The 26,083-nt window shown below is 39.1% G+C and overlaps 1 protein-coding gene across 1 annotated transcript in view; it reads left to right on the forward strand.

Annotated features, from left to right (window-relative positions):
- The window catches only part of SATB2 (SATB homeobox 2), a 186,539-nt gene that overhangs the window by 67,012 nt on the left and 93,444 nt on the right, over positions 1 to 26,083 (forward strand). The window contains exons 4-6 of the mRNA XM_035007450.1: positions 11,471 to 11,597; positions 12,779 to 12,902; positions 24,410 to 24,512. Of these exons, the coding sequence (XP_034863341.1) occupies positions 11,471 to 11,597; positions 12,779 to 12,902; positions 24,410 to 24,512 (354 nt within the window). The remainder of the gene's footprint in view (positions 1 to 11,470; positions 11,598 to 12,778; positions 12,903 to 24,409; positions 24,513 to 26,083) is intronic.

Genomic DNA, 26,083 nt, shown 5'->3' on the forward strand with positions numbered 1-26,083 from the left:
TTTTTCTGCTTGTTGGGGGTTAGCAGGATGCTGGGGACAGAGTCTTGGTAGGGAACATCAGGTGAACCTGCAAAGTAACCTAGTGCTGCCCATGGGTTATGGCAGAGTGGCCCACCCTCCTTCCCTTCTTTCTTCCCTCCCCCTATCCCTCTTCCTTCCTGGCTTCCTACCTCCCTTCCTACCTTTTATCTATACATCCATCCATCTCTGGGATGCTTTGCAGTAGAAGGCATGTGGTGAGATGCAGTTCCTAACACCTCTCAGATTGCAGTCTTTCCTAAAGATGGCAAAATGGAGGCTCAGAGAGATTAAGTGACTTGCTCTAGATTCTTTTGATTACATCAGATGACTTGCCATAGTAGCCAGTGACATTTTAGAAGATTCATGTTTTTGCTTAAGTAAAGGAAACTTTCCCTTAAAAGCATTCTAAAAAAATGCAAAGCTTACCTCTTTTATGTTAACTTACAATTCATGAATACCAGCATGTGTTTATACAATGCTTTATAATTTTGAGTATTTAGCTCATGTTTTATTATAATTACCATTTTGAGTCAGACAGGGGAATTTTTCTTTGTTATTGGTGGCGGTGTTTTTATTGTTTTTGCTTTTAAATCCCCATTTTATGGAAGAGAAAATAGGGGCCCAGAGAAGTTAAATGGGTAGCCTATAGGTGCAAGCTACAGCTGACAGGGGGCAGATCTAAGACCAACCCTAAATATCCTGATTCTCGGGTCTGCTGCTCTTTTAGACAAAGTGGCTTTCTTGTTATGTGACTCTCTCTCTCTCACACACACACACACACACACACACACACACACACACACACTGTATTTTAAGTCTCCTTATGCTTATGGGGCTGTAGCTAGTGTTGTATAAAGCAGTTAATGACGTGGCCCTTGCTTTCTGGTGGTATATAGTCTAAGTAAAGTAAAGAGTTTCGGAGTTTATGTATATATGGGGAACCATTTTTTTTTCCTGCTTTTACCTATTTAGCCTATGCCAATCCTGCAAATTTAAAAAGAAACAGTTACAGTGCACTCCTGACCCCATTTTTCTTCTTACATGCCATAACTTTCTCCTTTCTCTTCACTTACTGTACTTGACAAATATGTGAATATTTGCTGGTGAGTCGGAAAAAAGGAACCTGGGATTCTTGTGGTCTCTTTGCCCTTCTCTTGAAAGTCAAAGGATTGATTTTTTTTCCCCTACTACAGGTCTTCATTTTTATTATTATTTTTTATTATTTATTTTTATTTTTTTTAAAGATTTTATTTATTTATTTGAGAGAGAGAGAATGAGAGACAGAGAGCATGAGAAGGAGGAAGGTCAGAGGGAGAAGCAGACTCCCTGCTGAGCAGGGAGCCCGATGCGGGACTCGATCCCAGGACTACAGGATCATGACCTGAGCCGAAGGCAGTCGCTTAACCAACTGAACCACCCAGGCGCCCGAGGTCTTCATTTTTATACTGGGCAACTTGGGCAGTGCTTCTCAAACTTGGTTCATCCTTAGCATCTTCTGGGATCTACCCCTGGAGCTTTATGTTCCAGAAGTCAGGGTAGGGCTCATGACTGTTCTAGGGATGAATTTGGAACCCATTCACTTCATCTGACCACTCTCAACAGCATAGTCCTCACTAAACTGCAAAGTCCTGGAAATGGGAGGAAAAAATAATCCATTTTTGACCTTCCCCTATCCTCCAGATCATCTCCAGCTGTTCAGCCCAGCTACCATGGGATAACTAGACATCTTGTCAAAAATGATTGCTAGGTGTCTACCAGAGTTCAGTTGCCCATTGATGTCTATGGCATTTTTCTAACATGGCTGAATATTTTAGGGGGCTCAGATAGACTGTTGTCATTATTCATCACCAGTGGTTATGTTGTGGCTACATATCTACCTCTGTTTCAATTCAAAAACATTTGCCTAATGAGCAAGCACCTATGTGTTGGACCCTTGGCTTCTATATCATAGCCATTAAAATGGTAGTGCCATATTTAGAAGTGTGGTTTGCTGTACATTTCCCCCAAAAATGGAAATCAAGGAATTTTCAGAACTTCTTTCAAGGGGAGCTCTCTGAAACTTGTAAACTGTGTACATTATTAGATGCAATTGTAGAGTATGTATGAAGATGTATTGAAAGCAAAAATTATTAAAATGTTCTTAAAGGAACCCCAAACAAAACAAAAGGAAACAAAACAAAACACCTCCAAACCAAAAGCAGTTGCCATTTTTTTTTTTTTTTTAAGATTTTATTTATTTATTTGACACAGAGAGAGAGACAGCGAGAGAGGGAACACAAGCAGGGCGAGTGGGAGAGGGAGAAGCAGGCTTCCCGCCAAGCAGGGAGCCCGATGCGGGGCTCGATCCCAGGACCCTGGGATCATGACCAGAGCCGAAGGCAGATGCTTAACAACTGAGCCACCCAGGCGCCCCACAGTTGCCATTTTGTAATAGTTACAGCCATATTTGCTTCCATGTCTTACAGTTTTTTAACAAATTACTGTGAAATCAGATTAGTTGGCACAGGAATAAAAATGTACAACATAAATGAGTATACTTTTTGCCTGCATATTATATGGCAACATTTTCTTTGATAATCAACATGCCATCATAATATTGCCCTTAAGATCAGATATTATGTAACCTTAAATTATAAGAAACAGAATATGCCTGAGGGACAATTCTGGAATATATAATGGGAGCATGCAGTTGATAGGGTTTCCAAGGGTCTTTTTTCTTTTTTAATTTTTTTTTATTGTTAGGGTCTTAAGCCCATTGATGGAGTTATGTACCTGGAAAGCTAGGTCATCAGGAAAACTTACTGCAACATTGGAGCTCCAATCTGAAAAGAATACATGTAATTAATTAGGATGGGAAATATGTGCAGCAACTGTATTTTTAGATCTTCAGTGGATACTTCTTACCCCAGAGGATGCAGAAACACTGGCTAAACATAAGTTATGAATAGCATCTGCTAGAATGTGGCAAAGTATGTTTAAAAGAGTATACTTTTTCCCTTGTGTCTTTGATTATTGAAGATATTTTAGGGGGACAAATGCTAGAGAGAAATCTTTTTATGCAAATGTATTTCTGAATAGAAAGGAGGAAAAAAAGGAGAAGTTTGTGTTACCTGCCAAAATTAATCCTGTAATTTGAAACTCTTTTAGATAGTGATTAAACTGAGAACAATAATAAGAAAATATATTCCAGATGAAATAATTTTTAACCAGTGTCAGAAGCTTAGAACTGATCCCAAATAATTTCTCATAACACTTTTCTTTCTCATTTGTCCTCTTTCCCCATGTAATAGTTTTGAATGGCACTCTTATGAAACAAATAACTAAATGCCAACCATATTTTTTTCATATCCTGACCAATATTTTGGCTGTTTTTCAGAAGAATTGGAATTTTGAAAATTAAATAAAGGTTTTTAAAATACCAACTTCAGAAAGTTTTATTTAATTTGTGGAATAATTTTGTTCTCTCTCTCTGTTTTTTTTTTAATAGGGTCTTTATTAATTTAGTCTAGTTACTTAGTGCTTATATTAAATAATCTAATAAAAGTCAGGGTTATAACATAACGTTTCCCAAATGTGAAGCAGCGTCTATTACATGAGACAAAATCTTTATGCTGCAAAATGTAAAAACCATGTATAGAATTACAAGGCACCAAATGGTACTGTATATATTTTTTAAGTAGAATGTTTCTGTAGCACAAGGGGGTCAGAAAAGATTGGTAGACAGCTATATCTCAATATAGTTTATTCAGAAAGTGCTCTGAAATTCACATTTCAGTCTTTTTTAAAAATAAACTCTACCCCCAATGTGGGGCTCAAACTCATGGCCCCAAGATCAAGAGTCACATGCTCTACTGACTGAGCCAGGCAGGCGCTCCGTATTTCAGTTTTTTAATGCTAATGATATTCCTGATAATACTATCTCCTGAAAGATACAGGTATTATTTAAGAATAAAAGTTAATGTTATTAAAGAATAAAAAAAAAAACCACCTTGTTTGTGTTTGTCAAAAATACCTGAATTGTTGCAGGTGAGCATGCTGTGTGTGGTGTGTGTGTGTCTGTTGATTTTTAGATAAATTTATCTAACAGTATGGCTTCAACATTTATTCTGAATCATTGAATTATTTATTTTTGTCTGTTGATTTCTTTTGTATTGTTATAAACATAGGATTAAGTGTATTGTAAGTTCCCAGACAAGTGTGTTTTGAGGTTTCATAAATTCACATAAGTTATAATGGCACCTGAATAATGTAAAATGCCAGAAGAATGCTATTTCATTTTCTATTTACTTTTACCCCAATACAAAACATTTGAAATATAGTCTTTAAAATCAGAGCAGAGTGGCGCCTGGGTGGCTCAGTCGGTTAAGTGTCTGCCTTCGGCTCAGGTCATGATCCCAGGGTCCAGACAAACCTGTTTGGGATTGAGCCCTGCATCAGGCTCCTTGCTTAGCAGGGAACCCACTTCTCCCTCTCTTGCTCCCCTTGCTTGTGCGCTCTCTCTCTCTGAAATAAATAAATAAATAAATAAATAAATAAATAAATAAATAAATAAATAAATCTTTAAAAATAAAATAAAATCAGAGCAAAAGCTGTAGAAGAGTCCCACTAAGTTTTATTGGGGTATGGGAAAGCGATGCCTGAAAGAAGACCTGGATACTTTAGAAACCATCTCTGTTTTGCCTCTTTTCTCTTTCCTCATTGAGAAGTCACCCCCACCACAGGTTTAACAATAATAACTACAATTTATGCCTTTCTGCTGCTAAAGTTTGATGATATACCACAGTCAGGCCCAAGTTAGAAACCCAGGCTGTTATTATGTACCGCTGGGTAGTGATTTCATGTGAACTGATTTATGGCTAAATAATTCTATGTTCTTATTATATGGGACAGACAATTTTTAATTTCTTTAACAAAGCATAGCTGAACAACAGAAAATTTTATGCTATCCCATAGGGACACAGTCACTGAAGGAGGATAAACTGATGCAATCAACGTCATGAGTTCTCCCGTTTCTACAAGGGGCCCCGTCAGCAGTTGGTGTATTGCGGAAATAATACCGTGAACCAGAAGCCCCAAGGCTTAGTTCTGAGGTTGGGGTTTTTTATTGATACTCCTTTGCTAAGATCTTTTGCAGGGAGTTATGAGGTATATAAACCCCAGCCTTTGTCTCATTTTTTTTTTTTTTTTCTCTCCCCAGGCTGGGTTTTCACTTTGCTTTGAAAATTAATGTTAAAATGCACCTGGAATAAAAGAAAGTTATTTATTGAGCTGTATTATAAGAATACTGCTGATATATTGCTAGCTTCCTGTACCTGTCTCACAGATTGATTTGTGGGCTTTATTCTATAGTACACCCAATATATACCTATATTATCAGCATGTATCTATATGCCACGGCAAACCGTGAGAATTATTCTCACGTACTTCCCAGGCAATTTGTTGCAGGTCTTCATGAAGTAAATGTTTGTCATTTTTAAGGCACAGGGAGTAAATGCTGTCATTTTGGTTTAAGAGTGGTTTCACTACTATATATATATAGAGAGAGAGAGAGTAGTAATAAGCTTCTCTACTCATTTGCGAGCTCCATAATTACAGGGATAGTGTGTATAAGTGTTATCTTTGCATCTTAGTGAATTGTGCTAGAGAAACAAAAGAAAAATTTGTTGAATGGATGATTAGTGCTTAATACAGTCTTTCTATTTTATTGATTATATTGTATTATCACATTTTATTTTATCCCCAGAAGTGATTGACTTTCTAAAAACTTGAATCAAATATTGATGAACTATATTGTGTGTTATCACCTCTCTCTTTTCATATAGTTAGAGGTAAATAATACTAATGATATGAATTACATATCTACAGGAATAATATTTGATTTCCTTGAGATAGTTTACAAACTGATAGAAATAACAAACATGAACACAAACCACTTTCTTGAGATTTCTTTTTGTGATTTGTCAACTCTTTGACTCTGGCAGAATACTGCATTGAGAGAGTAAAAAACTGGTTTCCATTACTGCATGTTTTTAATTTTAGACAAAAATTGCCTCCATTCCCAACCTAATTTTACATCGGTAATGAGAAATTTACCTACAATTGCATTTTGTTATTTGGTCTAAAGGCATTACACAAAGAGTGCATATAGGTCCTTTGTATTTTAGCAAACAGGTTTGTCTGGATAGAAACAGTTTTATTTATATTGTGCTCGATTCAGTCATGTTAACATTTTTATGAATTTAAAACCCCAAATAAAGTCCCATAATCTGTGATTCAGAGACCTTGAAACTGCATCTGTAATAGTCCTCAGCACCAGGCATTTTGTAAATGTTTGCAGATGATAAATTCCTTGGAAATAGGAAAGACGATTTGGGAAGTGTTTATCTGAAGTGGCACTGTTGTGGGAGATCATTTTTTTCTAGAGAAGTCTCAAGTGTAGCTGGCTTTTCAGTCTTTTGGGCCTGTCACCTGTTTGCTCATTGGTCTCCTACATTCCATTGTTTAAATATCAAGACCCTGTCTCATGTGTGACTGTGGATGAGCCATGACCAGTCTCTCCAGAGGCCCTTTTGTGGTTGAGCATTGGCACATGAGCAGAGCTGAGAAGAAAGGTTTTTGGTCCAGTAGCTAGAAAACTTGCCTGGCTGTCATCAACTGATGTGCTTGAAGAGGCACTCTTCAGCTCACTTCCAGGTAGAATACTGATGCCTTGCTCTCCTCCTGAGGCTGAACTAATGCTTTGGGGGAAACACGCGCGCACACGCACACACACACACACACACACACACACTTCACAAACTGTAAAGTAACATAAAGGGGTATTGTGATAAAGTAAGTTCTTTATAAGATACACAGACTGACCAAGAATATTTCCTGCAATGCTACGTAGGGAAAAGGCTGGGTTGATCAGGGTTGGAATTATTTTCAGGGAGATTTTGAAGAATATGTACCATTTCTAGAAGTGAATGTTGGGGATCAGTATTTCACAGTGAGAGTGTGAAGTGTATTCAGGGAAGAAATGGGACTTGTCATTTATTGAGCATTTACTGTGTGCCTGGCTGGGTTTGAGCTGTGTGTGTACATGCACGTAGTACTATCTAATGTAATCATTAGTTTTTCACTTTTCAGATAGCAGTTGTAAAGCCTACTCATAAAGTGTGAGGGTTGAAAATTCTATTTGTATACTTAAGAGTTAGGCTGTTTATATTGAGGTTTCTCCAGCACTGCAAGTCAGATCTCCCCAGCCGGCCCATAGCCTGTTCTTCCTGGACTGTAACATTTGGTGGGAGTGTATCCCTCTGTGGAGGGAGCGAGGAGGAGGCTGTTAATGGTTATATTTAGACACACCTGTCTGGATTTCTCAGCTCGTTTTCCCCCCTTAGAATGTTGCCTTCTTTTAATCCACCTGCATTCACTGGAGGTTAATCTCCCTATCACTTCACTTTGGTGGTGTTACATCTACACTAAAAAACTCCCCAGGATCTATTTCCACCCCTTAATGTTTACTGAGATTCATTTGGGTCAATCCTAGTGCTAAATTCTCATTCTCGTTTAAAGCCTCATGACACCCCTCAAGGGTAGGCATTGTTTTTAGCCCCATTTTACAGATAATGGAAACAGAGACTTGGAGAGATGACACAACTCCCCCAAAGTCTGACAGCTACCAAGCAGAGGAGGCTGCACTCCAGGCCTCACCCCTGACCTCTGACCCAGTGTGCTTCTGAGTCGGGCATTCAGGGCCTTCCAAAGTTGGAGCCAGGCTCTTTTCTAATCTTCTGTGCTTTGCACTTGAACCACTGTGACTTACAGGATACTAAGAAGAGCGAGAGCATGGTATTTGAAGTGAATCTGGGTTTAGTTATTGCCTTGGTGGTACCACTGAAGGTAATGCAACCCTTCTGAACTTCCATTTCCTCTTGGAAAGAGTTGAAAATAGATATCTAGGCGGTGAAAGTCCAGTGGAGAATTGGACATGCACTTCTGGTACATCTGGTGGTGCTTTAAAAAAATGAGAGACTGAAGGGAATGAGACTGTTGTCATGTTTTTGTTACTTTTAAAGTAGGGGAGATCTGAACCTACTTCTAGGTGAAAGGAAGGGAGGCACCAAAGGGCAAGGATGGAAGAGATGAATGGGGAGGAGGCAGCGGGGAGGTCTTGGGAGGCGAGGGAGAGACAACTGATGTGCAGTTCTCCTTTTTGATTTAAAATAATGAGGGCCTTTTACAGGCACATGACCCAATTAAAGATTGAAAGATAATGAAGTCATTAAAAAAAAAACGAAAAAACTTGAGTCATAAGTTGACTATGTCTTTTTTAAAAGAAGCATTAAAAATGTCTAAATAATTGCTGTAAACAGCTAATTGTTGAGATTAATTATATCCGGGCTCTGTACTAAGGGCTTTACATTTAATCTGCACAATATTCTAATGAGGTCAATACTTTTACTGTTCCATTTTTTAGAGAGAGGATTGAGGTATGGAGAAATTAAGTCACTTTCTGGGGTTACATGGTAAGTGGAGGAGCCAGGGTGTGAACAGAGGCAATTTCACTTGGAAGCCTGCATTCTTAGTCACTATGTTATAGTGCTTCCCAGTTTGATTTCCTCAATTAACATTTGACTTCTAGCCCAAGTAATATTTTTGTCTGTTTTGTGTTGGGGAAGGAAGACTGTATCTAAGGGATGCATTTCCAAAGACGGTTCATGCATTAGACAAAGACCATGTTTGGAGGAAAGGCTTTTAAAAAAGAGTTACATCATGTCCCTGCCTGGCTGGAGGAGAGCAGTCTTCTAGACATAGCTGTCCTAGCAGATGTTGCACCTGCAGACCCTGGTAGATAGAAGAGCAAAGAAAGTGACTTCCAGGACCATGCAGGTTATTCAATATGGTGTGAAAAAGCAAAAGCACATGCCACTTCCCATTGCCTGAAAATAGCATGTGTCAGCAGCTCTCTTCCAAGATGTAGAAACCAACCTGTAGCAGCTGCTCTCTGTGGAGGTATTAAGTGTTGTGAAGACACCTGTGTGTGTCTCATTCCAGCCCAGACAAGTCTCCTTCCAGCTCATCAAGGTGGGGAGAGAATTGACCTAAATGGAGATTACTGTTTTCCAGTAGAGTGATTTGTCGGTCATTTCCTGCAGAGATCCCTCCCCCGATACCCTTTTTTGTATTGAGATATAATTTATGTACAGTAAAATGTATGCATTTTAAGTGTTGCATTTGATGAATTTGACAATTTTTATGCCCATGCAACCAGCAGCCAAAACAAGAAAATCCCTTTACATTTCTTTCCAGTCAGTTGCCCCTGCTGTCCAGAGGTACCCACTTTCTGACTTCAGTCCCCATAGATTAGTACTGTAGTCTTGCCTGTTCTTGTATTTTATATAAATTAAATCCTGCAGAGATCCTCTGTTGTGTCTGATTGCAGTGTGGTCTGTTCCTACAGCGGAACACTACTCAGCAATAAAAAGGAAAGAGCAGTGACCCACAGACACACAGCAGCTTGGGGGAACCTCCTTGAGCATTGTGCTTGGCAGTTGGCAGGAGTCGTGGGCTTCATGTTACCTTTGTATTCTTCGTCACCAAAATGACCCACACAGTCGGCTTCTTCTACTTGTCTGTCATAGGGTGCAGGGTGCAATTGCTGACTTCACTTTTCCCTCCTTCCAATCTCTTATAATGAAATATACCATGTTTTTAGAATATGGCCGATTTATACTCAACGGGCTATCATGATAATGATTTTTTTAAAGGAATTTAAAATTATGTAGTGATTTTTTTAAAAAAAGGAAATATGTTAGACACATTATATGTTATCTTTTTTAGTAATTTTCAAAGATCAGAAGGAGTCAAAGAAGCAAGACAGCAGATCCAGCCTCTCCCCAGGTGGCTGTCCAGTGGGCCCTGGATGTTCATTTTACGGCTACTTTATGCTGCGTTGCTGTGCACTTTTCATTGTCATGAGAGAGAATGTTAGCAAAACTATCCCCACAAGAAAACAGCTTTTCTTGGCAAGTGAAATGTGACTTAAGGAGCCAGAACTGGAGACATACGGTACTATGAATGAGAGCTGTGTTACTTTATTGGATCTGAGTCCAGGCACTATTTATACTGCAGCATATTCAGCACCAGATTGTTAAATCTTAATACTGAAACAGTGCATCATTTTAATATTTTTGTTCTGTTTATTCCCTGTTTTCAAGCATTATGTCAAGCATTGCGCATTCATTTATTTCATCTTGGACAGGACGTGCCCTGACCAGAAAGTTCATTTCCTATTATTGGAATTTTACTCGATAGCTATAAAGCATTATTTTGTGAAGCTTTTAGAAGTTCACTTGGGTATACAGGTGTTCTCTCTCTTTGACAATAAAAAATATTTTGAAAAAACAGTGTAGTTGGACTCACCTGTATTGTCAAAAAAAGATTCTGTTCCTTTTCTTTCACTAAAACAGCTGTTTCTTATGTGTGACAATTTCTGACATCTTGGGGACTGTTGGGTTTTTCATTGCATACAAATAAAATTTTTGTTACACTGTGTTTTCGAATGGGTTTTTCTTTATTTTTCTTCATCAACGTTACATGTGCCCTTATGCACCAGATAAGGTGGGTCCATCTTATGAATAAGTTAGCATTTTCATCATGTTTTGCTGAAGCTGTCCCACGAATCTTCTTGTCACAAGGGTATTCCTAAAGTCACTGCTCTATGTAGCCCAAGTTTGACCAGGATTTTTATTCTCTCTCCATTGTCATGCATGTTTACCATATGCAGCAGGAAACCCACAGAGAAATGGTACCATTGTCACTCTAAAAAGAGCAGAGGAATAAAATTTTAAAAAAAAGGAAGTTGAAGGCATCTCTGCTATTTCTGATCTATGGTCAGTCATTGTGCTATTGGAAAATAACCCCTCTGCCTGGTGAAACACGAATCTGGAAGTGAACTCGAACTGCTTCATCAGCTCCAAATGCTGTTTGCACTGGGGATCACACCACAGTCAGGATGTGACTGTGTGTGTGCTGAGCCCACACACAGGAATTTTCTTGTACAATTCAAAACCAAATCTTATATTTACTTAAGGCTTGCTTTTTTTTTTTTTTTTGTTCTATGAAATCAGCAGTCCGGTATATTTAGCATCAGTCTTAAGTTAGAATGTGAAACAAGACTTTGGGGGAAGGAAGTATCCGTATGGTTTTCTAAGTAATTTAAGAAACAGGAAAACATAAAAGAACTGATTGTCCGTGATTAAACCTCATCCTTTCATTCCCATCTTCCTGTATAGTTAACTTAACTGTCAGCCAGAAAGAAATAGGTTATTGCACCGGGTTGTAAAATATCTCTGAATGGGCCTTGGATGTTGACTATGGAATGACCTTCTGAACACTGAACAAACAATGAGAAGGTTTAATAAATAGCAGAAATGTGTTTACTGTGTTTTTCTTCTCTTTGCAGGAATAATCAAGCTGGGGAGGTGGAACCCTCTGCCCCTCAGCTACGTGACAGATGCACCCGACGCCACGGTGGCCGACATGCTCCAGGATGTCTATCATGTCGTGACGTTGAAAATCCAATTACAAAGGTGGGTGTCTCTGAACATCTGCCCTTCCTTACTCGAGGAGCTGCTCCATGGGTCAGAGTTGCTGCTGACATTAGAACGTCCTGTCTTTGTTAATTTCTAGACATGGATGAAATGAAAAAAAAATTAGAAAGGGAGAGAGAGCAGGGAAGGAGGGACACTTCACCAGGCATCTTTATAGTCCACATTCCAACTGTTTTATGTTTTGTTTTCAGAAGCAGTGAAGTGGTAACCTAGGGGAAGCTTGATAAATCATTAAAAATCTGTGGCCCTTAAAGGGGAACTTTCCACAGCCCCTAATTTAATGGGTTCTCTGTTTAAATGCTTAGCATATACTATTTGAAGAATAAGCACTTCTGCTGTCTTCAGGTTTGTGTTTTGAGGGCTGAGTTCTGTCCCCATGTAGCAGGCTTATCAGGAAGGTGCTGGCACTGGGGATCTTTTTCTTCCCTTCCTGGTGGCCGCCTTAAAGAAGCACACTCTGTGGCCTGCAGAGGTTCTGGAAATGATTTTTTTCAGGTACAGCATCCAGAACAAGTTATGCCTCTAAAGCATCTAGTTCTCTGCAGCGTCTTGTATTGGAAAGTGCCTATGAGTCATAGGATTTAAGAAATGTTGTCCTTTAGTGTAAGGGTTTTGAATTTGCTCATTTTAGAGTATTTGTTCTTTAGTAGGGCCCCAACATCCCCATCCTTGTCCAGGAAGGCTTTAGTGTCCTCTCTTATTTTTGGTTAGGAAAACAACATCTCTGAATTGTTCTAGGAGAGTGAGGAGTGGACCTTCACGCTTTGAATTTGATGGACTGTTTGTCTACATTTAACCTTAGGGATGTCCAATAATTAAACTTGTATTGTGGAAGTTTACAATCATATTGCCATGCCATTTTCATCAACAAACTGGAAAAACCACATTTTAAAATATTAGCAATTCTTCATATCTGAAGTGACTATTTTTCTTAGGCAAGTATGAAAACAAACTTAAAGAAGCCGAATTGGGCTCGGTCCAAGTCCTAGGGAGCAGTTTTTCTCCCTTACCCTCATTCAGGGCCCACATTAGACCCTGAGCTTTAACAGTTTTCCCCCTGCTGGCAGAGGACCCGGGAGTGACTGTCACACTCTGTACCCTCTGCAGCCAGGGCCCTCCGTTAAGGTTTGTGTGTTGTTCATTCTTGCTCTGTTTCCCAGTTGTTCGAAGTTGGAAGACTTGCCTGCGGAGCAGTGGAACCATGCCACAGTCCGCAATGCCTTAAAGGAACTGCTCAAAGAGATGAACCAGAGCACATTAGCCAAAGAATGCCCTCTCTCCCAGGTCAGTATATCCAGATGGGGTTCTGGGGAACCTAGAAAGGCACCGGTGGACTATGTAATAGGAGGGGCCTACACTTTAGGTGGAAAAAATATGGAGGTTTGGTGCTCTTTGTTTTGGAGTAGAAGTTATCACTTACCGAGAGCTTTGATGTAATGGGCAGGTATTAAAACATTTCACATTTGCAATCTTTAACTATGTTAATAACATAATATTTCTCATGTATATCACAGGAGGTAGGTACCAGTGTCTCCATTTTATAGATCAAGAAATCAAGACTCAGAAGCACTTCACCTTCCTAAGCTTACTCAGTAGGCTCAGTGGCAAGTTGAGATCCTAATCCAGATCTCGCCTGCAAAGTCTCAGGCTCCAGACCATTCCTTTACTTATTCAGTGGAATGAGTCAACCATGTCATCTTAATTATTTTTTATTTATTTATTGAGCATTTCCCTTGGCTAGCAAAGAGAGATGATCTTTATATCATACACATTTGTATAAATTTTGCAGTGTATTTGCCATGTGAAAATGCATCATGAGAAAAAGTGATACTCCATTTTTAGTGAACTGATGAGAAACTAAAGCCACAAAAATAAGAGGTAGACGGGATCAAAGGAAGGAACAGAGTAGGAAAGGGCTGCCTTTTCCATTTGTGCTCATGGGCGAGGGACCCACTTTTTCTAATGATGAGGTAATATTTTGGTGGCTAGGGTCAGTGGCTTAGGACTGCTATGACATGAACTCAAGTTGACATTGTTTAAAACTATGAATGGAAATCCATTTCCTGTGTGAGTTGCTACACTTGATTTAAGACAATGGACTAATTACATGTCTGTCAAGTTCAAGGGAAGGTGACAAGAACCATAGAAACTTGATGTGCCCTGAGCTGTGTTCTAGGATAATAGAGTCTTTGGGGGAAGCAGGAAGCCTGGTGGTTAAGAGCATGCATTCTGGAATCAGTTAGATCTGGATTCATGTCCTGGCTTACAGGCCTCTATGACCTCACTTCTATGAGCCTACTTCCTTGTCAGTAAAACCAGGATAGTAATAGTTCTAAGTCATACAATGAGGAGTAAATGAGATAAATCACATAAATTCTTGGCCTGGTGCCTGGCATACAATGATGCTCCATTAATAGTATCAGCTATTAATATTGAGACATGATATTGTTGGTGTGAACTGAATATTTTTTATGTGTGTCGTGGAGCATGTTTTGGACTTTAAGTCCCGTGAGATAAAGCATGCTATTAATATTTTTGCTTCCAAATACTCAAGAAGGCATGCACCTGAGTAGTAGGTAGCTAGATAGAAAGGAACACTGGTATTTCTCGACCATCGGTTGTGTTCCTGCTCTTGAGCTTACCGCTTTCACACAGGCCATTTCAGTACCTACGTGTAGGTGAGTATGTAGGTGCCAACACTTGTTGCTAGGATTTTGATTTCTTCCAATGTGATTGCTTATGAAGTTATAAAAATAAGAATTTCAAGTTAATTCTGATTATATACAGAGATTGATAAAGAACAGTTTAGGGAAAAAAATTCAATCACTTGCCCTGAATTTCACAGTCACGATTGTCTCTTGAATTTATGTGGAAATCAAAATGGGCTTCGCTTGGAAGTGGACAAGGTCCTAACTGAATATCACCAATTCAGAATTGTATCCAGGGCTATTACAGCCGATGGAAATTTGGTCACAACTGATCTATCATGATGATCAAGTTTAGTTATAACTGTAAAATGTGACTAGAGAGACAGCATGAGTGGAAAGAACCCAGATCAGGAGCTGAGCACCCTGGCTGCCATCTCCCTTCTTTTTTGCTGGATGTGTGATGCTGGGCAAGCTTGTCTACTTCTGGAGCCTTATTGATTTCCTCTGGAAACTGGGCATGACTGTATCCATACATATTTCATATAATTTGCAGGGTTGTCTTGAGGTTTGAATGGGATCACCTTTACCCCTACTATAAAAACCTCCTTCTCCCCCATTTTGTATTCTCATTACTTGCCCCCCCCACCCCTCGGCTGCCCAACCTAAAAAAGTTTCTTCTCCGTCACTCTCAAGTTTGATCCTGTGGATTCTGCTGCCTTCGTATCTGAAATCTTCCCCCTTGCCCTTGCCCTGTTTAGACTTAACTGCCTCATAACTTTAACCTTTCTCCTGTCTCTTGCTTTCCCAGCACCAAGATCTTGCCATTTCCTCCTCTCCCAGCCTCCAGTGACTGCTCCTGCCCAGCCTGAAGGAGGTGCAGACTGTGTAACATGGCCTGTAAGAATTGTTAAGATGATGCTGTCCAGCCTGGTTTCTCACCAGAGCTACCTTTTTCCTTTTACCTGCATCCTCTTTGTGCTCCAGACACATGGAGTTAATTATTTTGGAACATTTGCCATTGCTCAAATGTCACCAAAATATTCCTGAGGGTGAGAGCAACCTAACTAGTACCCTTAGCATTGCAAGTCTAACAATGCAACTTCTTGTGTTATTTTAAAAAATCATGCAAAATTTATATTCTACTCCATATACCTGGTTTTTGATATTTTTAAAATGCCATAAAAATCACTTTACCTGTGAAATTCGCCTTCTGTCCACGTGAGATTGGCCTTCCAGGGAGACACACTATGTTAATCTCTGGCTTTGGTAGCCCCGCATACAATGCTGGTGACTCTTGCTTTTGCATATACGATTTCTCCCAGCTAGCATGCAGTGCTGTCCTCTGTTTGATGAAGTCATCTTGCACATTCCAGCTGGAAAGTCACTGCTGGGGGAGTACCCTGACCTCCTGGTTGAAGCAGTTGCTTCTTCTGCCCTGGGTAGCCTCTCTCCCACACCCCTGTCGTAGTGCGTATCACAGCCTGTTGTCAGTGCCACCTGCCAGTTCTCCTCACTTGATGGGCTGCCCATGTCTTGTTCATCTTCACTTCCTCAGCATTCAGCACCATACATGTCTTGCAAGAAGTTGGTATTCTGATGGAGGAGTTCTCAGCTTAGCCCTATTTAACTTTTGGGTAAATAACTCTTGGCGGGCGGGGGCTGCCCTGTGTATTGCAGGGTATGTAGCAGCATCCCTGGCCTCTACCCACTAGATGCCAGTAGCATGCCACCATCTCCCCTCCCCCCAGTTGTGACAACCAGAATGTCTCCACACATTGCCAAATGTCCTAGGAGGGGAGTAAATCACTCTTGATTGAGAACCACCGCTGTAACATGTTTAATGAATTAAGTATAAAAATGTTTTAGAAAGTGCTATAAACTGTAAAGTTTTATTATTTTTATGGTGTTCTTGGCAGCCCTAAAATGTTTTGAACTAGAAACAGTGAATACAGTAATTTGGTGGTCGATGCCCAGTGCATTTTCAATCAAATGGGGCACAGTTCTGTTACTTAAATTTGGGGGAGATTTGATTTAGGCTTCTGGTATGCTGTGTGATTATGGAAAATCTTACTGGGATAGTCCTCAGTGAGCATGGACATGTCATATGGGCCCCAGCATTAATCCTACAGCTATTACCCTTAAGCATTCTAGATTATTCACTTCAGTTGCATAGCTGGATTGCATTTCAGTGTGGGGATAAGCCCACATATTTTGTTTGTGGTTGTTATAGAACAGGTACTTGCATTTTTTTTAAGGTTCAACCTACATAATGTGAAAAAGAATGCATTTTTGGTCTGAGAAGGTGAAACAGTACTTCAACACTGTATTCCACAAACATTACTGGAGTCCCAATTAGGAGTCAGGCACTTTGCCATGGGCTGGGGAAGCCATGGGGAAGATGAGAGAGGAGGACAGCTTTCAACCCAGGAAGAAGAATACTACTTACTTCAAAGGGGAAAGTAGCTTATTGGGCTATGTAAGATAAGACTCCGTTCAGGAGTGAAAAAACTGACTGTTTTGAAATAATTCTTCCTTATTATCTCCAAACGAAACCGTACTAGGTATTTCCTCACTCACGTGTGGCGATTGCATAAAGGGAGATGATTCAATGGCCTGTATATATTTTCTCCAACATCCCAGTATTCTACAGTTCAAAAGAGCAGCCTAATTTAAAGGCAGAAGAAAAGAAAAGTGGAAAAGTCCATAAAAGGGCAACAATTGCAGGCTGAGGCATATATATTTAAAGGGAGAGAAGTCATGATTTTGCTATTCTCTGTCTGGCCAGGTACTTGGAAAGTATAGGTTGTATTTGTGTGTCTATGTATTTAGTTTTGATTTCACCTTTCCGAATGTGTTTCAGTGCTGATGGCCTCTTCCCTTTCCTCTGATGTCCCCCTCACATTTCATGTGAGCTTGTTTTTGTTTGAGTCACCACTTCCAACCTCTCCATCCAGCCATATAGTCTGTGCCAAGCACCCTAAGATACCATATTAGGCATGGGTCTCCTATTAAATAGTCATCTCTAACTAAGTGTTCCAATTTAGAAACATTATGAACATGTCTTTCTGTGGCTTACTTATTTTTACTCAAGGAAGAGTTAAAGACAAAATCCCAGGTCCTCTGGGTTTTGATCTCTTAAAATAAGTAGAGCTAACAGTACCTTCCTTGTCCACCTCATTGGGTATTATGATGATCAAATGGAAAGACTAAAGAGACAGTCTTGTTAACTTAAACTTGCAGTGAACGAACAACTAATTTGCAAAGGCATGCACCTTCCAGTGTTCCCCTGCAACCCCAGTAACAGAACATGTTTTCTGTGACTCTAGATAGGTTTTTTTTAAAATTTATTTTTGTGGTAAAAATACATAACATGAAGTTTATCATTCTAACCATATTTAAGTTTATAATTCGGTGGCATTAACTACATTCACAGTGTTGTGCAACCATCACCCCTGTTTATTTCCAAAAACTCTTCATCACCCCAAACAGAAAGTCTACAGCCATTACATAAAAACTCCCCATTCCCCTCTCCCCACCCCCAACCTCAGGTAACCTCTCTTCTATTCTCTGTATGAATTTACTTGTTCTAACTGCCTCAAAAGTAGAATCATAGAATATTTGTCTTTTTATCTGGCTTATTTCATTTAGCATATAGATATATATTTTTTAAGATTTTATTTATTTATTTGAGAGACAGAGAGTGAGCGAGTGAGAGAGAGAGCACAGGAGAGAGAGCATAGAAGCTGGAAGAGAGGCAGAGGGAAAGGGAGAAGCAGGCTCCCCCTGAGCGGAGAGCCGATGTGGGGCTCGATCCCAGGACCCTGGAATCATAACCTGAGCTGAAGGCAGCTGCTTAACCGGCTGAGCTACCCAGGTGCCCCTATAGATATGTTTTTAAAGCAGCTCATGCCCTTAGTGGAGGTTTTATTGCCAAATATTTGAGGAACAAAATGACTGGCAGAGGTTACTGAACCGTGAAAACGTTACTGGATTTCCAGTATGATGGTGATGTGGTGTTTATACAGTCTTTTTAAGACATAGACTGTAGCATAATTATTTCTGTCATCCTGAGCAAGTCTTGCTCATTTGGGGATCCTTAAAAGACCTACTTGAATGTACAATATGCTAAAATAATCGGGCAGTGAACTCAAGTAGCCAGTTGGGTTGGTAGAAGAAACAAATTGACTCTGTGCTCATCTATAGACAAGAGGCTGATCAACTGTGTGGACCAGTGTTGTCTTAACTAGTTGCCAACTGTCTCTTGCATTTTGTCTTAAATTCACGTATGTAGTCGGGATGCCTCCTGTCTCATGTTAACCAGTTGCCAACTGTCCCTTCCAGTTATTTTCACGTGAGTTTGTTTTCGTTCGAGGCCCAACCTCATGACTCTTGTTGAAGGAGGTGTACAGATGACAGCTTGAAAGGAATCCCTAACTGGGTGATTGCCATGAATAGTGGAAATGATTGTGTGGAGGGGAGAGAGCGGACACTCACTGACTCCACATCTTGTGTGTCAGGCCTTGTACACAGATGATCTCTCTGCATCCTTACAGCCTCTGAGACAGGTAGCAACATCCCACTTCCCCAGATGAGGGTGCCACCAGCAGCCCCTTAAGGGAGGAGCTCTCATATGTAGTCCTGTCAGACTCCAAAGCCCAGGGCAAGTGTTTCCTCCAACTAGAATGGCAAAGTTTTCAATTCTTTTTTCCTTTTTTTAAAAGATTTATTTATTTATTTATTTGACAGAGAGAGAGAGAGAGAAAGAGAGAGCACACAAGCAGGCAGAGTAGCAGGGGGAGGCAGAGGGAGAAGTGGGCTTCCTGCCGAACAGGGAGCCCGATGGCAGGCTCGATCCCAGGACCCTGGGATCATGACCCAAGCCGAAGGCAGTTGCTTAACCAACTGAGCCGCCCAGGCACCCCGCAAAGTTTTCAGTTCTGATAGTATAGCTGAGAAATGGGGATAGAAAGGCAGAGCAGGAGGCTGCCAACTAACATTAACTGAATTTTTCATGACAAAGTATTTCTCCAGATCAGGTTTTTTCCTTTACTATACTTGATGGACGTATCATTATAATCTCATGTTTAATATGTCATTTAGCATACTGCAAAGCAGAATAAGAAGGCTGAAAATGAGCAAAAAATGCATATATCATTCATTGCCTGCATCATGCTCTCTCCCCCGTAGCCATGGAAAGGGAAGCTACGAGATGCCAGCTTCTCTCTCCACTCAACGCTCTTCTTGCTAAGACAGGGCATTCCTGCTGACAGAACGTGTAACCATTCACTTTGGTTTTAAAATGTTCTTTTTTATAGCAAGTGTATTATGTTATCTGCAGCTTAGCTACTCAGCATAACACTGCTGCTATTCAAACAAATAAATCTCACTAAGCCAAGGAGAATGTGGTAAAGGATATCCAATTATTTTATCTTTCTTTTCTTGGGGAGGAAGAAGGGGTGCTCAGGTCTCTGTCTTTTCAAGTGTATTGTACAAATCATCTTAACCTGTGTTTATTGTTTTGATTTTCCTATTAAAGTTTAAATTGTCTTTAGGTTTCTTAGTTTTCTCTGATCCTAAACTCCTTAATTAACTCCTATAAGGGGCCCAAGGTCACAACTTGATGTTTTGCTTTTGTCACACCTTGTGTCTTCTTTGTCTGAAGAATTGGTTGCAATATTCGCTGTTGAGTTTGTACCAGCTGATGGAGGTGGTGGTGAATATTTACTTTATTTCATTAATTAGTTTCCCTTCTTAAGAGACCCATGAAATAATGTGGCCTGGTACTAGGGTCATTTTATGGTGCTTTCTACTGCTATTTGACTTTGGACGAGATGCTTCTTCATTCTGAGCTTCTTGGCCCTCAGTTTGAAAAATGGAGCCGTATCACAGGTGACATCTATTCTTTGAGCTAGTGAAAAACAAACAAGTGAGTTTAAAATTTGTCTCAGGATCCTAAAAAAAAATGTATTTTTAGATAAGGCTATCTATTTAACTATAGTAACTATTAAAACAATACATTTTAGGGCACCTGGGTGGCTCAGATGGTTAAGCGTCTGCCTTTGGCTCAGGTCATGATCCCAGGGTCCTGGGATGGAGTCTTGCATCCGGCTCCTTGCTCAGTGGGGAGTCTGTTTCTCCCTTTCCCTCTGCCTCTTCCCTGGCTTGTTCTCTCTGTCTGTCTCTCTCTCAAATGAATAAATAAAATCTTTTAAAAAAAATGCAGTTTATTGTTTAAACAATATATATTTAAAACAGTATAATATTCTCTTGCAATTTGGCTTGGTGCAAATTTAAATCAGCTAGTAAATTTTGAAGTAACCGATTCTGGTATATTTTAAATCCTCAAATACATTATAATTCTTTTAATATTATTATCATTATTATTTTAAATAACTTTCAAATATAACTGGCAAACTAGGCGTCAGAGTGACTGCAAATGAGGAAATCTGGATTTTATTCCTCATTGAAAATCTTCATATTTAAGATTTAATGATTAATTACAAATGAGTCTGAAATTTGTAACCCTAAAATATCTAACCCTAAATTAGACTGTTATATTCTCATAGCCCGAGTTTGAACCACCAGGCCTCACTAGAACACTCTGGACAGATACACTCTGTAGTTGGGAAGATATTTTAAACCTTTCTATTTATTTTAACACATAATACTTTTCATAGCATAGCTTTGTCTACAGTTACTATTGTTGTGGTGTTTATGGCTGTGACTAAGTACCTGAAGGGTCTGTCTGATTGCCCAGTGCATGCATGCCTTCCCCTTTCCTTGTCACAGCCCACCACCATGCCATTAAGCTTGCTTCATAAATGCAAAGTCGTTTTCATATGAGCCTCAGTAAAACGTAATCCCTTCAAGTGTTAAAAATAACAGCATGCATCTCTTTTGGGTTATTGGTATCAGCTTTGTTTTATACAACATGGATGTTCAGGAGTTGGTTGCATTCTGGATTGAAAAAGTCCGCTCAAATCTTTGTTCATTTGTAAAAAAGATGTGGAGATCTTAAAAGTCCAATAGCGTGGTTGCTCTAGAATTACTGGAAAACATAAAAGAGCAATATAAAGTACAAAACTATATACATACTTTAAAAAAGCAGTAAATGGAAATTAGGGTTTTTTTTGGCAGAGTGGTTGGTGGGAGAGATTTTAATCATTACTCATCCTATTTTTGCAGCAACTGTATCTCATCAGGTCTAAGATGCTGTTGATTGTAAGATGCATCCCAATTTCAGTGACATTAAAGTATTTTAAATATGTGGCTGTAGAATGGATGAAATGTGGTAAATGCAGATTCTCTGTGCCCCAGGACCTCTGGGAAACTTTATACCATGTAGAGCAAAAGTCAATATGTGCTGGGTCTGTATTAGCTCCTTTTAATTTTGTTTATAGGGAAGTAAGTTTTGATTTTTTAAAAACAAATTGACACTAACATTTAGATGACCTTGTGTATCTGTCCAGAGTGTTCTAGTGAGGCCTGGTGGTTCAAACTTGGGCTATGAGAATATAACAGTCTAATTTAGGGTTAGAGAATACTCATGTTTGAAACTGGAATAATAAGACATAACGTGATCTTTCATCTGAAATATGCCCCTGATGTACCTCTTCTGTTTTTCAAGCTCTCTGAAGATGAATTATGAAAATTCTTATCAGTAGAACTAGTTTGAGTGTCAACTATATGTAAAGACCTGCAGGTAATTAATATGAATAAAATGTGCCACAAACTCAAAGAGACCTTTGAGTGACTAAAGATTCTCATTATCTAGGAAATTTTCTTTATCTGCTGCCTAATTCCTTTGCTCAACTCATAGTTTAAATCTATCCCTCCCCCACCCCCATCATGGTCAGTAGTGATAGAAACTCATTTATAATAATCTGTGGAAGAGAACAAATCTGACTGAGTCTCTGCATAGCCAACTTCTTTTTTAAATGAGTTGTGTGAACCTGATTCTAGTATAGGATCTGGTGATGGAGACCATGGAAGCCAAGATACTAACTACCTTGCCCCATAGATTGACACTGGCTTTGTGCAGGGTCAGTGAAGACACATCTGGAGCAAGGACAAAATAAGTAAGGCTAGAGAATGAGGGAAAGGTGGATTATCTGGGGCCACAATGATATGGGTTGGTGGCCTGGTCTTACGGACGAGGAAGAGTTGCCAGACAGCTCCAGGTAGTAATTGAGACACTTTGCATTTTAGTCTGCCTCCCAGACCAACTTTGCAATAGGAGGCTTACCTTGGTTTCCTGTCATGGCTATCTATCCTGTGCCTCTCCAGAGGGTAACATGCATACAGACAACATACAGAGATGACAAGTACATTTGCAATTATTCGTATACACCAGCATAGCTGGTGCATCTATTATTAGGCCACTTTCATGTTAAAATTTTCATTATTATGACATTTCAATTTGGCATTTTAAAATTTCATCTCTGTCCCTTTTCATCTGTTATATTTGAGTGACTCAGATGTCCCACATCAGAAGTGAGTTAGACATGGTGGTGGGGGGGGGGGGGGATGAAACAGACACAGTCACTGTCCTCAAGGGTTTCACAGATTAAGACAAAGAGAAAAACTCAGCCCAGAGAGGGAACTAGCCCCGCTAGCCAAGAGACTTCTTTACTTCTTTGTTAGTAACACACAAAGCAGAACCCTGCCTCAGGAAGATTAGGATTCCACTGATCCTCTAAGGCAGTAGGTAAGGTTCTGGAAGTTCTGTGATACACTCAGGTGATACTGGCTCTTTGTGTTCCCAGGGCTGTGTTCAGATCCTCAGATTAAAAAGGTTCTTCTTACTATTTCCCCGTAGAGACCAGAATTGTCATTTAGAGATCAGCAACTGGGGTAGGTTAGCCATCTGCTCTGTAGAAAGGGCCAAAGAGGTTTCTGTGAATTGAATTAGGATTCCCCTCCCCCACCAGCACTGCATAGTGATTTTTGAAAAAGAGGGACTCTATGGGCTCAGTGAGGGAACTGTTTTAAATGGGAGTCTATGCAGTACTGTTTGCTGGTGTTTGAACCTCTTGGTAAATAACTTGCTGTTGCCTTGATTTATTATCTTTTTTATCTTGACTACTTTGGAAAATACCATTAGAAGTTTTGAGATTTTGCACAGCTGCTCCATCCATATCTGGAGATACCTTTTTGAAGAAAGGTGAGATTTCAAGGCAAGATATAAAACCGTACGGAGGTTATTTGGATCTCTCGAGTTTATGTCCATTTGTTCTTAGACAGAATTTGCTGAAATAAAGATCTCTGTATAAATCTGTGACTGTATTATCATAGTCAATTCAGGTATATAAGTTAACATCTGTTACAAATGTTGGTCCAAACATGCCATATTGACTGAAAACATACCTGTAGGAAATTTCATTCAAGGTGTGCAATTATAATTTAATTTTTTAGTGGTAAGTCAGGTTATGCTCTTCTCTTTCCTTTTCATCCCATTTACAAACAAATCAGCCAAAGCGTAGAGCTAAAGAGGAAGAAGGGATGAAGAGCAAGAACGAATCATGTACTTAAGCACTCAGAAAGTTTTAGCTTGGATTCATTTTTGGTTGAAACACAGTACAAGTGTTATGTTTAGTTTCCCCTGCTCTAAAATAGCACTGTTAATTTTTTCATTTGGTGAATTTTCACACAAGTGCTAATCACACGTTTCTATAAATTATATTAATTTAACTTATTTCCCTAAATGTTGTTCTGCAGTGTGTAGCACGGATGTTCTCAGATTCTTGGCTGTGTAAGCTTGTTGCAGTTGGAAGCAGAACAGAAACATCTGAAAGGCATTATTTGAATTACCGATGCTGGAGCATCTGATCTCACCTTTTACTCTGGTTCCTAAATCACAACTGTTCTTTCCCTTTGTATCTAATCTGTATGTCCTGCCTCCTCCATCTTTGACATTGCCCCAAGGTTGGTTTTTTGGAGAAAACACTGTCATCATACAAGTAGAAGTTAAAGAAAGAGTAAATTTAGGTAATCGTATTTGATGTTTGATAGTTTAGTTTGTAGGAGGATGACTACTTCAGATTTAAAAGACAACGGAGATCGGTGTGGGTGATACTTCTTATCCCTAGAAAGGAGTACTCGTTTATGAAAAATGTAACTATTATTTTTTTTTTTTCTTTTCAGAGTATGATTTCATCCATTGTAAATAGCACATATTATGCCAACGTGTCAGCAACCAAGTGCCAGGAGTTTGGGAGATGGTATAAGAAGTACAAGAAGATTAAAGGTAAACTGACGTTTTTGTTTTTAAAGCCTATTTTTAGTGTCTTAGGGCAATTAATTTTTGGTTCTTTGGAGTTTATGCTAATTTTAGGTATACATTTTTATAGAATTATATACAATTTTTACAAAGGTAAGATTCTTAATATTTCCATCAGGAGATCCTAATTAGCTCCCTTAAAACTAAGATGGTATTAGAACTAAAGTAAAATTTGTAGCATAATACATGAAGTTTATCGTCTTCACAAGAGATGCATGTGAAGGCCAAGATTTTTAGAAATACTTGAAGTGGTTTATTTCAGATAGGCATGTCTATTTAAAAAGCTCAATCAATGAATCACTGGAAATTTAAAAGCAGTCATTGTAGGTTAAATCAGCCCTTATAGTTCAAGTACCAGTTAACAAATTAGAATGACTGCTTGCTGTGGTATCAGGAAATCTTTGGTTAAAAATGGAGTTTTGATGTGTTTATTTGGTGACAGTTCCAGAGCAGTGGTTAAATCAAAGGGTCTCTGCTGCAGTAAAGCAGACTTGTGTTCAAATCTCTGTTCTCCCTTTGCTAGTGTGTGTTTGAGCAAATTATTTAACTTCACCAAGATTCAGTCTCCTCATCTGAAAATTGAAACAATAAAAGTATCTAAATCACTCACTAGCTGTGAGGACTAAATAGGTTAATACTGGCATAAAGAAACCTCTTAATAAATAATAGCTGTAATGCCATAATGCTATAATAATAATTAATTGTAGTAGTGGTAATAGTAGTAATATAGTAAATGTGGAATTGTATCTGGTCCTGAAAATACAGTCTCTTGTATGATAAATGGCATGCTATTTAGACCATCCAGGCCTTTAAATATGTCAGTGATATTTTTCCTTTACAAATAATGTCAGTGTTGGAAACATTCTGGTGTCCTCACCCAATTCAAATGCTATTCAGATTCAGATCCTACCAGCCCCTGAGGGGATTTGGGGAATTTTTGGGTAACATAATAGGTTGATGTTCGAAGGTCCTTCCACTCTATATTTTTGCATGATTATGACATCATCCATCATACCTTATTATAGGTATTCATAGCCTTGCTAACAGTTCACTGCCCCCATCTGAGGTTCAAATGACAATTTATGGTGGGTAGGTAAAAGTAAAAGATGAATTTATTTGTTTTACTACCTGCTGGTTTCCTCCAGAGAGATAGTATCGAAGTAATGCCTGTTGGTTGTTTGGTATTTGGGAGTTGTTTACCTGGTTACCTTTTGAGGAAACGAACAAATGTTTACATGTATTGGCAGCACAGTTCTGATTACAAAAGATTGAGAGCATTTTATTCTAAATATCCAATTTATAAGGAAAGTCAAGATGTTGAACTACCCAGGAGAATTAAAGTGCAGTGAAAATTTAATTAAGATCCATTTCTCTTCAATGTATTCTAAAATTCTTAGAAGCATTTAGATTCCAGTTTGGGCACTTGCTTTACAATATTATTAATATTAACTCTTATACAGGATAAGATGAATAACTCCTTCTCATTATAAGACATGATTGTGTAGTTCAGAAGGGTTTCTTTTCTCTAAGTGTTGTCT

Source organism: Mirounga leonina, unplaced genomic scaffold (genome assembly GCF_011800145.1).
Source record: "Mirounga leonina isolate KUSES-001 unplaced genomic scaffold, KU_Mleo_1.0 Mir_151, whole genome shotgun sequence".
NCBI lineage: Eukaryota > Metazoa > Chordata > Mammalia > Carnivora > Phocidae > Mirounga > Mirounga leonina.